The sequence below is a fragment of the Tachysurus fulvidraco genome, chromosome 2 (genome assembly GCF_022655615.1).
Source record: "Tachysurus fulvidraco isolate hzauxx_2018 chromosome 2, HZAU_PFXX_2.0, whole genome shotgun sequence".
Taxonomy (NCBI): domain Eukaryota; kingdom Metazoa; phylum Chordata; class Actinopteri; order Siluriformes; family Bagridae; genus Tachysurus; species Tachysurus fulvidraco.
In genome coordinates, this window is record NC_062519.1 from 6,167,463 (window position 1) to 6,184,797 (window position 17,335).

The following is a 17,335-nucleotide window of genomic DNA, read 5'->3' on the forward strand; positions in this document are numbered from 1 at the left end:
AATATTACACAGGCTACAGGAGTGTGAATGATATTTCCATCTCATATAACAAATAATAAATAAATAAATAAATAAATAAATAAATAAATAAATAAATAAATAAATAAATAAATAATCACGTCCCTGATTACATGTTTAGTATGTCATTTGCATTCAGCACCAGATTACATTTCTTTATTGATCTACCTAACACTCCTGACTGCGGGCATTTTTATGAGCTAAAGCTATCAATAATCATAACCTTTCCCTCTGTGCAGATTTTATATCGGTAATTAGAGTATTCATAAATCCCTGCTTAAACAGTTTAAGATTTCACATGCATGGCTCATGTACAGTATGTTGGTACTTAAGAGACACTAATCAGGTACTGGCAGTAAGTTTTCTTATCTATCTATCTATCTATCTATCTATCTATCTATCTATCTATCTGTCTATCTGTCTGTCTGTCTGTCTGTCTGTCTGTCTGTCTATTTATTTATTTATTTATTTATTTATTTATACATGAATATTTATTTATGATATACACTATTATTTAAATGATCTATTTTTATTAGATTTATAATTATATTCTTCTTCTTATTATTATTATTATTAGTAGTAGTATTAGTATTGTTGTTGTTGTTGTTGTGTTTTCATCTTAATCCAGAAGAATAAAAGTCAATGTAAGCATTGGAAAGATGCTTTTTAGGAGATTCATTATAGAGTTCAATTGCAGAGAAAAAATCTTATGTAACATCTGAGTGCTAAGAGTTACAGTATATAGGGAATTCACTGGAACTAGACAGTTTAAGATCAGAAAAAACACCCTCTGGTCTTCTCCAGTACAGTTTTGTTTAATCCTGTGCCTATAATAATCTCAGAGTCCTGGCTGACATCGGTGGATCCTGAAGAAACCTTCTGCCGTTGTTGCACATCCACCTCAAAGTTTCTAGATATTGTTCTTTCTGAGATGATTTATTTTATGCTCACCATAGTTATTTCAGTTATTTCTGGTTATTTCAGTTTACCAGTTCAGCTTATCATTCTTGCTGTCATCTCAAACCGGTCTAGCCATTTTCCTCTCTGATGTATTGGTTCCCCTTTGCTGTTACTAATATCCACTCCTCTGGGTAGGCTTTTCTTTAGATCTAGGGAAATAGCTTTAGAGAATTTCCCATTCTGCTGCAAGAGCGATCAGCAGTGTCCAGTGGGGTAGACGTCAGGTCTCCGTACAGGTTATTTGATTCTCTAAATTTGGTAAATCTTGTCTTCATGGAGTTCACTTTCTACACAGGAGCACTGTTCAACTGGAAATGATTGGGGTCTTTTCTGCTGGCTACAAAATAGGCTATTTTCATATCTTCACCAATTTTAAAAACATGGCAGACCACAGACATGAGTTCGTTTTCAACATTTATAATCCTCCAATCGACTGTGAGACTCCATCGTGGCATGTCTTGCATGATACTGACACTTGTGTTGTTGCCATAATTGTACAAGCTTGTGTTCTTTATCAATCCTTCATTTGGCTTGGGTTGTGTTATGATGTGCTGCAATGTTTGTGAGCTGTAAGGGTATGCAATACTTGGTTGGTGAGGCTGGGATGCACTTATTTCCAGGAATTTCAGAACAGCGTAACAGATACTGTGTCATCGGGCAGGCGTGGCCTATTTGATAATCTAACCCTAACCCCTTCTAAAATAGCTTAACTGTAAGAAAATAAAGAATAATAGATATAAAAAATAAAATCTACCTGTATGACTGTTTTGTCCTTCATTATCCATCGTAGGTATGCTCTTTTTTTTTGACAGAGGGCATTTTTCCAAGACCTCCAGAAACACGCCCACTTTACGTCCTGGTAACGAGACCCCTGGAATTTAGTGAATGCCTGGTGAGGCTTCATGGGCTGCTTGATCTCAATGGCTATTGTTTGTCTTGATCAGGGGCAGTAAAATAGTTATATTGACACCACACTTAAGAATTATTTAGACAAATAATCAGTTGTGACAAGCTTTAAATCGGGCCACACCCCCACAATTACTGGAGGGGGAAAATAAGGCCCATAAAATGCATTAAAATCATGTAGTCTGAAGCCAGCCTTAGTTCGCTTAAAGGGAAACTGTAAGGCAACAGCATTCAAAGACATTTGATTCAACCGTGTGCTTCCAATTATATGATAACAGTCTGGAGAAGCGTGTGATTGTTTGTACAAAGGTTTGTAGTTTTGGCTATATTGTGTATATCCTCTTAGACTGTACATAGAACTATAATGAGAGAAATATTTCCTGTGAAAACTCTTGTTGCCTTACAGTTTTTGTAAAATTGGCCTTCTATTCGTTGTGCATATCAGATCCCTGCAATCCATCTAATATTTTATGTCACTGCTATGAAAAATACAGGGTTAAGACTTACGAGAGCCGACTCTGCAAGTTGGCCTGACACGAAATTATTGATATTTGTAATGTCTGCCATTCAATATAACAACATTCATAAACACTCAAATGTCTATTGACATTTAGATTTTGTTTTGGAGCACACATTTATTTCCTGGGTTCGCTGTTATACATCAGCCCAGGGGAAAAACAAATCAGCTTCTGCTCAATGTTTATATATATATATATATATATATATATATATATATATATATATATATATATATAGTATATATATATATATACGTATATGTATATATACGTATATATATGTATATATATACTGTATATATACATATATATATATATATATATATATATATATATATCTATATATGTGTATATATATATATATATATATACACATATAGCTTGTTGGTATAGTCTTTTTGGTATGGATAAAAATTCTAGGTAGAAAAAAAAGTGAGTAGCTTTTTAGGCGCCATTTTGGGCCTCATTGTGTTGCTTGTCAGTCTCTTCAAATCCATCCATTCATCATAATTACATGGTGGGTTTATCTATGTAACCCAGCCTCGATGATCACTTCTATTCTCGATGATGCCTTGTACTGCTTTATCTTATTAGTATAATGAGCATGACAAACATTTCTACATGTATTTCTGAGAAGAAAACACCCCCGTTATTTTCTTCCTCAGCAAAGCAAAGATCAGAGTCACTATTAACTGAACAAAGCTTGATCATTACATGTTTGACAGCATGTATGTAATATCGTGAACGAAAGACAATTAGTTATGTTTCACTCCTCTTTTAGGGGAGCTTTTCTTCACTTTTATAGTTTTCCCACTTAGTACTACAGTAGTCGCTAATTAACTATGAAAGGCCTTGTGGGTATTTTTGCGATCAATAGAACTCTGGTGAATGAAGGATTGTTTTGTGGACGGTGCGGCATGGTGGTGGCAAACGGCCACATCGGTTTGTTTCAGAACAAAAGCGGGGTCCGGAGGCACATTTGCTTTAGGAGTAGAGGGGCAATAAAATAGCTATAAATTATTTCTGATTCAAGAGTAGCTCATCCTGTTGAAGAGACAGTCCTTCAAAACTAACAAGTAATCAGTAATAATCAATCAGTAATGGGCTAGAGGGATGCTGTTCCTAGCCTGAGGTGATTGGAATTAATTTCCAAAAACAACAAAGCCCAAAGATCTGTAATATGTTTCAACCAGCAAACACAAAACAAAACAAGGAATTGGTAGAATTATAGTGTGTTTCTGAGACTGAACGTGCCATTGGTGTGTGGAGCTTGAGATTGTAGTTTGTGTTGGTCAGGTTTGTAGGTCATAGTACGAGAATTATAGTTCAAAAACAAAATTGAACTGAAATATATTATGGGGTGTATTAGGGGTGTAACACAATGCCACTGTATATATATTTGTAGATTATATAGATTATAGATTTAAGTATGCATGGCCTAAACCAGAGAGGTTTGTTTGTTTTGACATTATATATGACCAAAACCAATATACTGTACCACAACTGGAAAAGCCCAAAGCTGTCAGCAAGGTGTTTAAAGTCAGTTTCGACAGTTCCTTAGCATCAGCTACATCGCTCCAGTTCAGATTTGGTGTCTAGTAAAATATTGCATCAATTTTAGTTATTCCTAGTTTGTTCGAATTTGTCTGTGATCTTTTTTAACAAATGTATTTGCTATTATTTCCCAAAATGTAAACAAATGAGTTTTACTGATTTAAAGCACTGCAACCCTTATCATGAACTTACTAATGATGAAGGTATAAACAACTGTTAGAATATTGTTACAACAACAATAACAAAAACCTCACAATTGTGCCACTATTTTGTTGTGTCCTCATCAAATATGCACACCTCTAGTCTCAACCAGATGCTCTATAATTCGTACTGTCAAGTTGTTTCTTTCTTGTTCTTTTGTTCTTTTTTTTTTTTTTTAAAGAAGCATGCCTCCTATTTGTACAGTATCTGTATGTCTGTCTACAGTATGTAGAATCTAGTTGTATTAGATTAGAAAATTCTACACTATATTGGAGTGGCATTTATGTTTTTTTTTGTTTTTTTTTTTGGGCCTTTTATAAATACAGACATTTTCCAGTCTTTCTTTCGCTTCACCTATGACTCACCTGCTGGATCTGTTTTCCTCAGGCATCTTTCATGTCTAAGTCACAGACCTTCCCTGACAAGAATCCCATTTCAAAGTGCATGTCCTCAGCTAGATTGTTCTGTCATGAACCAGGACATGATTCACCACAGGACTTAACCTTGCCCATGCTAGCATCTCTGCAGTAGTATTTTGAGTTCAGATGCAGTGATTAAGTTAACTGGCATATGCTTAAGGGAAGTCTCTTTACTGTAGGCCAGCTGGCGAGATTCCCCGGGGACGCTAGGGAGACTTCAGAGGGCAAGCTGTGTCAAAGCAGGAGTGCTCTGCCACTAATTTGCAGAAGATTGGAAAGAAAATTGCAAAAAACTAAAGAAAAAAGGAAAAAGGTACAATTTGCTGCAGGGCAGCAAAGATATACCTCAGGTGTACCCTGGGCAATCATGCTGTAATCTCCCTAAGGATGCAATTTGCAGTGATCCCTATTCTTTTTACTCGGTCAATAGGAAACAAGTGTTCCATTTTAGTGCTTACAATATTTCTGGGTTATTTACAGTGCCTTGAAAAAGTATTCACACATTTGCCTTTTTCCTATTTTGTTGCATTACAACCTGGAATTTAAATGGATCGATTTTCAAATCAAAAAACACCCAAAGGGGGTAAACACTTTTACAAGGCACTGTATATGCCACATAAAAGTGAGTTACATATAATTTTTTGGAGATTAGAGGAAAAATCAGTTAATAGAATCTAACAAGCGTTAACATGCGAGTTCCTTCAGTTATTGGCACCCTGTGGTGCAGGCGGACGTAAAAGAAAATTAAAAAAAAAACATAATAATAAATAGATCGTGATAAGAAATTGTGCTGTTTGAAAAAGCCCTTTGTGAATAACACAATAACTGTTTCCGTATCAGTGCAACACTGGGGGAAAAGAAGTGTGCAACTGGGGAAGATTAAAAGCATTTTAATTAAGTCCCGATAAGCTTCTGTTCTTTTGGTGGTTCCTTTTGATGGTGTCATAGATAATAGCCCAAACCTACTGAGACTCCTCAACACTTTAGATCTTGTCTGATACACCAACCGGATCTTAGTGAATATTTAAAACTTCTTGATGAGTGCTGGATAGGGACCGGTTTTTGCCAGGTTTTAGTATTTTTTGTACATGCCATTAAATACAACTACACTCTTACTAACCTCTGAAACTCAGCAGGTGAAACATCACATGGTCTTTTTCAATCTTCAGCTGTATAGTTTCAGTGAACCTGAGAGTCCACTTATCTGACAAGACTGGAACCTGTTGTGGTCTGTTGTTGTGGCAGAACATCCACCTCAAGGTTTGGTGGATTTTAAGATGCTTTTCTGCTCTCCAGGGCCTTCCTGTCAGCTCAAACCAGCTCTAATCTCCTCAACAAATTTTCTGTTGTTGATGATATTCACACACTTTATGTAAGCTTTATTTGAGCTTTATACTGTAGTTAGAGTATAGTATGTGCACAGAATCAGAATCTTTTATTCACCATATATACAGTACATACAGTATTTACATGCGTTGCTGTTTGTTAAGAGCAAACAGACTGATCCCCAAGGCACCTCTCATCACAACACCACACATTTACTATATACGAATATTGCACCTAATGTTCGAGTATTACACCTTAGGCAGAAATAATAGGCTCAGGAATAATTTACAATTCACTTGAGGTAGAAATAGCAGCTGAAGGCAGTTCAGAATGCATTTACTGTGATATATACTAAATAATAGTAATAATTCATAGTAATGACAAAATGAATAGATATTTATAAAATAGTAATGCAGTATACTAATTACTATTAGTAACATTAACATTTAGTGCACCTCACCTTCATACCCTCATGGGCTTCTTGAACATCACACTGCAAATCTTTCCCTTTTGAAAAGGTTTTCTACTGGATTTTAGAGCTTGGCTGTGGGAATTTACTCCTTCAGTCACAACAGTAGAAAGGTCAGGCACCGATGTTGGCTGAGGAGGCGGTTAAATTCATCCGAAAGGTGTTAAGTGGGGCTTGAGTTCTTCCTCGCCAACCTTGGCAAACAATATGTCTTCATGAAGCTTGTGTTGTGCACAGTGGGACTGTCATGCTGGGACATGTTTGGGGACCAATTAGCTCCAGTGAAGGCAGACAAAGATATTTTAGAACATTTTGTGGAAACATTTTGTGGAAACATTTTGTGGAAACATTATCTTAAAATAAGGTGTTAACATTTGGTCTAATGTGGGTCTCACTCTATAATGACTAATTTAAATCCAAGTGTCCCAATCAACCTTCAGAATTGATGTCAGTTGTAAGATTTATAATGGCTGATTATTTGGCCCAAACGATTTTCGATGAAGATGAAATGTTATGGATTTTGTTGAGCTATTTTTTAGAGCAGTTTTACAGATCACCTGGGTTACCTTGGGTTTATGAGACTGGGCAGAGGACGAGCGTGATGTAGTGAGAGCCTTTTACAGCATGAGGACAGATGATGACATTGCTATCGATACAGGGCAAAGAAACAAGCATACATAACCTTGATTATAAACGTGCTTGTAAATTTCTGTGTGTACATTTCTGTCAAGGGCTTTTATAGATTTTATTTTGCCTTATGGACAAATGGCTTATGGAAGTTTTTTGAAACAACATTTAACATAATCATAATCTTTTCCACTTGATTGCTGAAATTTACTGTATACAATGTACTTATGCAAATGAGGCACAGTCTAATTAAATATGGATGTATTTGCACTTTTAACACAACCAAAAATCTAGTCTTGTGATGTTCTAATTATTATGCGTTATTCATTTCAATGCAAAGACACTTTCAAGTGAAAAACTTTTACATAATACTTTGCTGGCAAATGATCATGATTGGGTAGTCAAGTAAATACATTATACTTAAGTTCTGTGTAAATTCTAAAAAAATTCAACAATAATGAACATAAATTTTTGTAAGATTATTTTACATAGAGATACAGTACATATAGAGATAGTACTGAACAAATTTTAATCTAATTATAAAAAACAAACAAAAAATATCTATTAAAATGAGGTTTTGTGAAAAAAAAATCCTAATTTCTAAAGGAAAATAATATGTACAGTGTATTAGGATATACATATATTAGTTTTAATGATTTACTGTTAAACATGATGGGATACTAAGTGTACAGTGTCTTTTCTAAAGATTCAGATAATGTGGTTGTTGTGAATAAAGTTAAATGGAGTTTAATAAACCGATATTTTTTTACTCTCTTTTTACTCTTCAGGTCAGGAACGGATAGGCTTCGACTCCAAATACGAGCAGGAGGGGAAGGTGCAGTTTGTAATCGATGCAGTGTACGCCATGGCACACGCCCTACACAACATGCACAAAGATCTGTGTCCTGATCAGTCAGGCATCTGCCCTGAGATGGAAGCTGCCGGGGGCAAGAAGCTGCTTAAATACATCCGCAACATTAACTTCAACGGTGAGTGAATAAAAAAACATCTCAGTGGCACAAGGAACATCGTGTGGTGAGACATGAGCAAAAGCTTAGGCTTCAGCCTCGTAATATCGAAATGTTTTTTGTGCACTGAAGCATGATCCTTGCTATTGTAACTCTGTTCTTTGCAGTCTGTTACTGCATAGTTGTGCTACAGTTGGGCAGAAGATCGAGATAGCCAACCTTGAATTAAATGCACTGAATGGCCAAATCTTTGTGGAAGCGTAACTATATTAATGCACATTTTATCGAATATTTCACTTGCTAAATTTTATATGATAAATTTATAGTTCATAGGAATTTTTTTCTGCTCAGTTTAGTTTATTCATAACTTTTTCCATGAACAAATTGGTCCCTGGACCAATAGATGAAAAATGTCTTTAGTAAAAATTCTGTCAGCTTCTGGAGTTTAAAGGAAACTGCACTGTTAATTATTTTATTGATTAATTGTGTTACTAGGGCTGCAGCTATCGATTATTTTAGTAATCGAGAATTCTATTGATTATTCCATCAATTAATCAAGCAATCATATAAGAAATACCTTTCCTTCATTAAAATATACTGTAATACTAAATATGCAAGAGAAAATAAGACATGTCTCTTAAAACTAATTTGTTTGTTTTTTAAAAAAATAAATTTGTATTGCTATAGTTGCATACATTAATTACTGAAAAGACTAAACCCATTTAGTGCATTTAATTGAAATATTACATATTGTATGGTGGAATGTCGAATTAGGCAATAACATCTTCAAGCCACTCTGCAATATTTGCAGCTGTGTGTCTTTCAGGGGCATCATGATCAAGCTGCATGTATGTGAGACACTATAAACATGAATGACGCTTAGGATTTCAAACAACGAAGCTAATTTGGGGACATAATAACTAGCCACCATATTGATTTACAGTTCTATATAGTCACTACATATAGCCTGAATCAACATACATTTTTACGAGTTACAGTAAATTGACTAAGCAAAGCTTTGATGCAAATAATTTGCCTTGATGATTTTTTTGTATTCGTATTCAGATCACTGCCTTCAAATTTCAGTTTCTGTCAGACAGATGCAATTGCAGATAAAGCAGTTATATTAACACAATGGAACAGAATCCAAATGATCAACGGTCAATGATCAAGGTCAAAAGAAACAGGACAGGTCAACAATCAGAATGGGCAGAAAAGTGCAGGTCAAGAAAACCATCATCTGTGAAGATAGGCTTGGAAGCAATAGTTAAAACATTTTTGCTATATCAGTAGGTGTGTGAGAAACCTTTCAACTTTGACTTGACTTTGGGTGAACATAGAATTGGGAACAGATGTCAAAGGAGCCTGGGACTGTAAAAAAGTCAGTAAAGTTGCATTCTGGGAAACATATTCTGACATAGTCCATGTTTGTATGGACTTTTATGGAATTGTTTGTGATACTTGTGAGTTGGAGTCCAATTTCTGTGATGAGGTAAAATTTTGGTATTAATTCCTCTTTACATGCATTTAAGTCAACTTATAGTCCATGTAGTTAATTTCCTTCGAATGCTCCCTGTTCAGGGTGGCCAGAGCAGATCACATGATCCACATATTAGATTTAGCACAGGTTATAAGCCGGACGCCCTTCCTTTTTATCTAGGCTCGGACCGGCATTGAGAGTTAACTCTTCAGTGGCTGGGTTAGCTCCCTGCTTGGGAATCCTACCGGGGGCAGATCTTACTCTGCTTTTTTAATAAAACTGACCAGACTCTCAATGGTGTTCGTTTGCTGTTCAACTGCCTGTGAAGTTGCTCTCCTGGTAAGCACAGACATCTCCTATTAGATGTACCAACAAATAAATCCAAATGTATTAAACGTGTCTCGACAGCCCAAGCCTCATTTCCTGTAGCACACATACAAAGTTTATGACTGATGATTCGTCATGGGCTATCTGGAACACAAAAACAATGCCTCTATACACAACACGTGCAAAAGATTAGGTTGGATATCTTAACCCTTAGATGTATAACACATTTGAAAGCAATATGCGTATCAGCAAAGAAATAAACAAGCAATAAATATGGTTTAGTAGCAAATTGAAAAGGTGGTATTATCTGTTCTACATCATCAGTATTCAATATTGAATATAATGAGGACGGATACACAGCATGAAGCTCAATAACACACATGAACAAACTTGCCTTCAAATAAATTAGGCTTCCAGTGAACAGGAAATTGTGTATGGATAAAGTTGTGAGAAAAACTACTAACCCTAAATTTACATTAGTTTTTTGATGATTTGGCTTTGTAACAATTGCGTACAAACATAACAGGACAATACAGGAATAACACAGCTCTAAACTGATAAATGCATATCTGTCAGTGGCACGAGGATAAAACAGACTCAAATACAGGATAGCATAAAAATAAACAGGACTTAATAACTTAAACACGAAACATGGACACAGACTAGAGACAAGACAACATCAGACAACAACAACCGTACAACATCAGGACAACGACAGCAGAGGATTCCTCACCACTTAAGGCAACACGGCTCAACTAAATACTAATAACAATTAGACACATGAGGAACAGGTGTGCAGAGACGGAGAGGAAGAGACAAGGGCGGGGCAGACACGTGACACAAAACATAAACAAAAGCACGTGTCCAAAGTCTGGGCTGAGTCCTGACAATCTCTTCTATATTCTGGGAGGAAATACAGCAAGAAGATTACACAGACAAACATTTTTTTTAATATAATAAGTGCTAGTTTAAGTATTTCAGGAAGAGGTAGGTCTTCACACAAAGGCTTGCCTGTTCAGGGGTTCAAGGGGAAGTTCAGTCCAACACCTCAGTACCAGAAAAGAGAAGAGTCTTGATGCATACATACAGTGCCTTGTACAATAAGAGGTGGTGGGAGGTAAGAGCTAAGAGGACACCGGAGCATCAGTGTTTTAAGTCTGACGTGTGCAGTAACCGGACGGTTGAAAACAAGTCGTAATGCATTTTGGGTTATTTATAAGAAGTCAGACTGCGTTCAGAGGTAGACCTGCCAGGAGTGAGTTGCAGTAGTCCAGTCTCCATGGCAAGAGCCTGAACAAGTGCTTGAGTGGCCTGTGTGGATAAAAATGGCTGAAACTTGCTGATAGTGTGGAAGCCCAGGAGCAGTGCTGGCTCAAGTGGTTAATTCTCTGGGTTGTTGATCAGAAGGACAGGGTTCAAGCACCAGTGCTGCCATGCTGCCACTGTTGGGCAACTGAGCAAGCTGCTCCTGCAATCCGAGCAAAATCTCCCTAGTTGATATATGTGAAGAAAAGAATTCCACTGTGCTGTAATGTACAGTAAAGTATATGTGCATGGTGTCAATAAAAGCTTCTTTGCCTCAATTTCATTTCAAGACATACTGACATGTCAAAGTGTGTCTAAACCATCTAGGGTGTTTTGTCTAGATACACATTTTTATTCAATTAAGGGATCACAATTGATCATATTAATACTTTTCTTTTTTTGTAAAACCACCAAGTCAATCAACCATTTTGCTAAAAATTTTCCTAACAAATTTGCTATGGAGCTATGAAGGTGATGTAACTAGCAAGTCTGTTTGTTCTTACACCTTAACTTGCATCCAGTTCTTCATTACCGACAATGACAATTTGACTAGCAACAGCTTTTATTTCTGAAATCCATCATTTCTATTTATAGCATTGAATTATTTACTAGTAAAAGATGAAAAGATCCAGCACATACATGTAGAAAAAAATTGTTCTCTTGAAGCCGGCTTACAGTCATTTTTTTTTTCCTCAACGTTCAAAGGGTTCTTCAAAACCGTAGCCTTGAGCAAGATCATGAAACAACTGAGAAACCTCAGTGCATACTAATGAACCTTGATATATGTAGAAGGTCCAACACTAAAACAAATATTTTCTGTGATTAACATCTTAAAATCTTTATATATGGTCAGAGGAAAAAATACATTAATCATATGCAACTAAAATTATGTTGTTGGTCTAGTTCCATTATATCTGTTCCATTTATTTATTTATTTATTTATTTATTTATTTATTTATTTATTTATTTATTTTTGGGATTCTTACCACCGAGACATTGTGGCATTGTTAAAAGCACAGAAAATCTTACACTTTACTGACTTTCTTCAGCATTTTAGAAGAAAAATCCATTTGTCAAAACAACATCTGAAACCAAAATCTTCACAGACTTCCCATGAAAAATGTATTTAGTTCAAAATCCTTCTTCTAAAGCATTCAGTAATCTTGTTCCACTATATAGTTCTGACCTTTCCTTTCCTTCCTTCCCCTTCACACTGTGAGATCTTTCTTTTCTATCTCGTCCCTTCGTTTAAAACTTGGAGCTTCCCTGTTTAAACATTTTCTACATTACACGTCCTTTTCATCATCACTGTAACACTCTGACAGTCCCACAAATTATCTGGCCTTAACTTATTCACTGAAGGTTTTGTGTGAATAAAACCCCAAACCTTATAAAACCTGAAAAAAAAAACCATTTTAATATGGTGATTGATAAATTCATCGTCCGCAGTGTGAAACCTAAAAAACAAAACAATTAGCACAACTGAAAAGTACATGTGTGAAGTCTATTTCTAGCAGCTGAATATAAAAGTGCACCATTTACTAGGTAATGACAGAGCATTTATGTAAAAAAAAATGTTTCAGTTCTTAAAATGCAGAATATTATTTCAGTCATTGTTGTCAATTACAGCTTCCAGAAGTCTATGTCTGAGAACTAATACAGTTTTTGCAGCATTGTGGTTTCATTTTGGTCTGTTCCCTCAATTTCCCAAGGTTATGAAGGTCTCTCAGTTGGATTCACATGTACAAAATCCTTTATAAATAAAGTTAGGAGGTTGGCTAGGCCATACAAGCACCTTCAAACTGAGTGTGTTTGAGGTTGTTTTCGTTTTAAAATATGTTTTCTCACCAGATTCATTTTCATATTCTTCTCATGCGGTGTTATGCCTCAGTTGTGTTTGCAGAGAAGAAGCCCGATATATTACGATGCTCTAAATTACTTGTTTATGGTGTTTCAAAAATGATAAATTCCTAGTTTATGGTGTTTATGGTCTCATACTGTACAGTATGTGCAACCCTTCTTTCTCAAAAAAGCACAAGCTGGAAATCTTGCCAAATATTCATATTTTTATTTCTAGATTTTTATCTTTATTAATATAAACAAACAAACAATACATTTTAAACTGTGTTGTGTAGAAATTGGCTGTAGATTTAGGTGTTTATTACTCTCAAACTGCTCTTCTGGCTGCTTTCTGGTAATCCTGCAACTCCTTTATATTAATTAATTTAAAAAAAAACTATCTTTCATGTGGCTTTCTATTTTTTATCCTCGTGTCATTATCAGTAGTCTGAGATCACATTGTGATTGTAAAGCTCAGCACACATGTCCAGGTTCCTTGAAATTTCCACATGTCTATTATCAAACCAGTTGTAGTGACAGCTAGTTGGTGTGTAAGGTTATCATTCAAGCCCTGTAACTTTTCTCTTTCACGTATATAATCTCATTTTTTCTGAGAACTGTAGGAAACTGTCACATTTTCCATCTTTTTGCTATTTGTTTAAGTGAAATCATCCTGTCCAATCGTGACCAGTGATGTTTATTATGTTTATTATGACAAACAGGTCCAATTTGAATGGGACGATTTTGCTGGATTTATATCTGTAACAAGATTTATTTGTTCAAATATTAGGACATGTTTTTGTTCTTATTTATGAATACTACATACATGTCAGTTTGTGTTAAGTATAAAGTCAAAAGACCTTACAGAAGGTACATTTTTACAGGAAGTGGATTAAATAATAATAAAAAATGAAAGTGTCATTTTTTCTTATCTATAATAATAATAATAATAATAATAATAATAATAATAATAATAATAATAATAATAATAATAATAATAGGGGGCACGGTGGCTTAGTGGGTAGCACGTTCGCCTCACACCTCCAGGGTCGGGGTTCGATTCCCGCCTCCGCCTTGTGTGTGCGGAGTTTGCATGTTCTCCCCGTGCCTCGGGGGTTTCCTCCGGGTACTCCGGTTTCCTCCCCCGGTCCAAAGACATGCATGGTAGGTTAATTGGCATCTCTGGAAAATTGTCCGTAGTGTGTGAATGTGTGAGTGAATGAGAGTGTGTGTGTGCCCTGCGATGGGTTGGCACTCCGTCCAGGGTGTATCCTGCCTTGATGCCCGATGACGCCTGAGATAGGCACAGGCTCCCCGTGACCCGAGAAGTTCGGATAAAAGCGGTAGAGAATGAATGAATAATAATAATAATAATAACAATGCTACTACTACTACTACTTATAATAATAATAATGATAATAATAATAATAATAATAATAATAATGTGACACATTTATTGTTTTTAAACTACAGTGTTGTGAAAAAGTGTTGGCCTTTTCCTTATTTTTTTAGTTTTTTAGTTTTTTGCTTGTTTCAGATCATCAAACAAATTTAAATATTAGTCAAAGATAACATAAGGAAACACAACATGCTAAATAAATGTTTTTATTATTAGGGTAAAATCTTAACTGTGGTTTATCACATCTGAGTTCAATTTCTCTGGCCACGCCCATGCCTGCCACACCTGTTCACAATTAAGAATTCACTTAAATAAGACCTGACTGACAAAGTGATGTAGACCAAAAGATCCTCAAATGCTACACAACATGCCAAGATCTAAAGAAATTCAGAAAGAAACGAGAAAGAAAGTAATTGAGATCTATCAGTCTGGAAAAGGTTATAAAGCCATTTCTAAAGCATTGGGACTCCAGTGAAGTACAGTGAGAGCCATTATACACAAATGGCGAAAAGATGGAACAGTAGTGAACCTTCCCAGGAGTAGCCGGCCGATCAAAATTATGCCAAAAGCGCAGTGACGACTCATCCAAGATGTCACAAAAGACCCCACAACAACAGAAAAACTGCAGGCCTCAGTTAAGGTCAGTGTTCATGGCTCCACCATAAGAAAGAGACTGGGAAAAAATGGCCTGCATGGCAGAGTTTCCAGACGAAAACAGCTGCTGAGCAAAAAGAGCATAAATGATCGTCTCAGATTTGCCAGAAAACATCTTGATGATCCCCGAGACTTTTGGGAAAAACTCTGTGGACTAACGAGGCAAATGTTGAACTTTTTGGAAGGTCTGTGTCCCATTACATCTGGTGTAAAAGTAACACTGCATTTTAGAAAAAGAACATCATACCAACAGTAAAATATGGTGGTGGTAGTGTGATGGTCTGGGGCTGTTTTGCTGCTTCAGACCTGGAACACTTGCTGTGATAAATGGAACCATGAATTCTGCTGTCTACCAAAAAATCCTGAATAGCAATGAAGGCCATCTGTTCATGGCCTTAAGCTGAAGCGAACTTGGGTTCTGCAGCAGGACAATGATCCAAAACACACCAGAAAGTCAACCTCTGAATGGCTGAAGACTTTGGAGTGGCCTAGTCAAAGTCCTGACCTGAATTATACTGAGATGCTGGTCCTTGACCTCAAAAAGTCGGTTCATGCTAAAAAATCCCTGTAATGTGTCTGAATTACAACAATTCTGCAAAGTGGAGTGGACCAAAATTCCTCCAAAGCGCTGTAAGAGACTCATTGTAAGTGATTGCAAATGCTTGATTGCAGTTCTTGCTGCTAAGGGTGGCCCAACCAGTTATTAGATATAGGGGCAAACACTTTTTCCCACAGGGACAAGTAGGTTTGGATTTTGTTTTCTCTTTAATAAATAAAACTGATCTGAAACTTTAAAGTGTGACAAACTTGCAAAAAAATGAAAAATCAGGAAAGGGGCCAACACTTTTTACACCACTGTATATAAATAACCCCCCTTTTGTTTGTTTATTTATTTATTTTAATAATCACTATAAACTTTGCTCTACTGTATATTGGCTCTACAGTTTATGTGACAGAAATTCTCACAGCCGCCACTATTTTTCTTCTTATGGTGCATGATGTCTCTCTCATCCTGTACTCATGTTATCATGAATATCTCTCCCTCATGCCAATAACACAGCTAAATCGCTCCTTCAAACCGCTCGCGATGTTCCACGTATCCAGGCTAGTTAACAGAGACATCATGAACGACTTTGAAGCTGCAATTTAGCCACGATTGCTGACAAAGAGTTCTCGAGAAGAATAGTTACCGCTTTGCTGGCTGCGTGTCACACTGACTCTTTGAGAGGAGCGAGACACTCTGTGCATCCATTTTCTCTTGCCGCAGGTTCTCTGACTAAAAGCTGAAACTGCAGCAGGTGGCACTACAGCGCGGGGATAATGAAGTGCAAAAAGCTCAGCAGCAGATTGCCCAGCCCTTGTGGCTCAGTGTGGCACAGCCATTTCATTCTTGTGTAGCGATTCAGAATCACGCCTTAATCGCTTCTTGGCCCTTGTCTTTTTTTTTTTCTTTTTTCTGCACCTTCTTCTTTTGCCCTGCTTTTTTGGGAAATGGTCGACACATACAACAATGGTGGCTGCGATAAGCCCGGGATACACTTTCACATTTTTGGCGATCAGAGCAGGTGGAGAAGTGTGAACAGTGAGAGATTTGTCAGCTTGTACAGCTCATTAAAGGGAAAGGGAAAAAAAAGCCTCATTTACACAATTCTCCAAATGTAGTCAAATAGCCAAGACATGTTTGACGTCCAACATTTGCTTTTGTAATTTGCACAAGGCTTATGCAGATACTTGGCTTATGCACAGAAAAGTCTCTCGGGTACAGATACCATCCCAATCAGAACTGTGTCTGTAAATATTCTTGAAATGAAACGGTGCTAGAAAAGGTTCCTTGCTACAAAATTGTGGACAGAAACTTAGATAGCCTTTCTTTGGACAGAGAAACAACACTTTCTAGCTGGCCAAATCTTTATATATTAGATGATGATGTTGTTGTCTATTCGGCTGGTCCCTGTTTGGTGGTCGCCACAATGGATCATCCAATATGCATATTTGATTTTGGCACAGGTTTTTACACCAAATGCCCTTCTGAAAAAACCTTAACCAGAGACCAGAAACATATTCATGAACCAGATAAACATATATTACATACTGAGCATTTAGTTCACATGTGCTGCAAGTGTGATAATCTCTTTTGAAGGGAGCTGTGAGTTAGTGTACAATTGTAAACGAGCGAAGGACTAAAGTGCTGCTGCATCACACTAGTGAAGAGATGCAGACTTTTTTATTTTCAATTGATTGAATTGAAGAGCTAAAAATGGGGGGAGGCAAGAGGGCAGATATCTGACATCAGGTTGGAAGGGGAAGAAAATCATTAGTCTAACTGATCGGAAAGAGCAGCATTTTGTTATGTATTTATGACATT

At 36.5% G+C, this 17,335-nt stretch overlaps 1 protein-coding gene across 1 annotated transcript in view; it reads left to right on the forward strand.

Annotated features, from left to right (window-relative positions):
* Positions 1-17,335, forward strand: part of LOC113656445 (metabotropic glutamate receptor 7) — a 207,154-nt gene that overhangs the window by 131,481 nt on the left and 58,338 nt on the right. Inside the window, exon 6 of the mRNA XM_027167722.2 lies at positions 7,787-7,987. Within this exon, the coding sequence (XP_027023523.1) occupies positions 7,787-7,987 (201 nt within the window). The remainder of the gene's footprint in view (positions 1-7,786; positions 7,988-17,335) is intronic.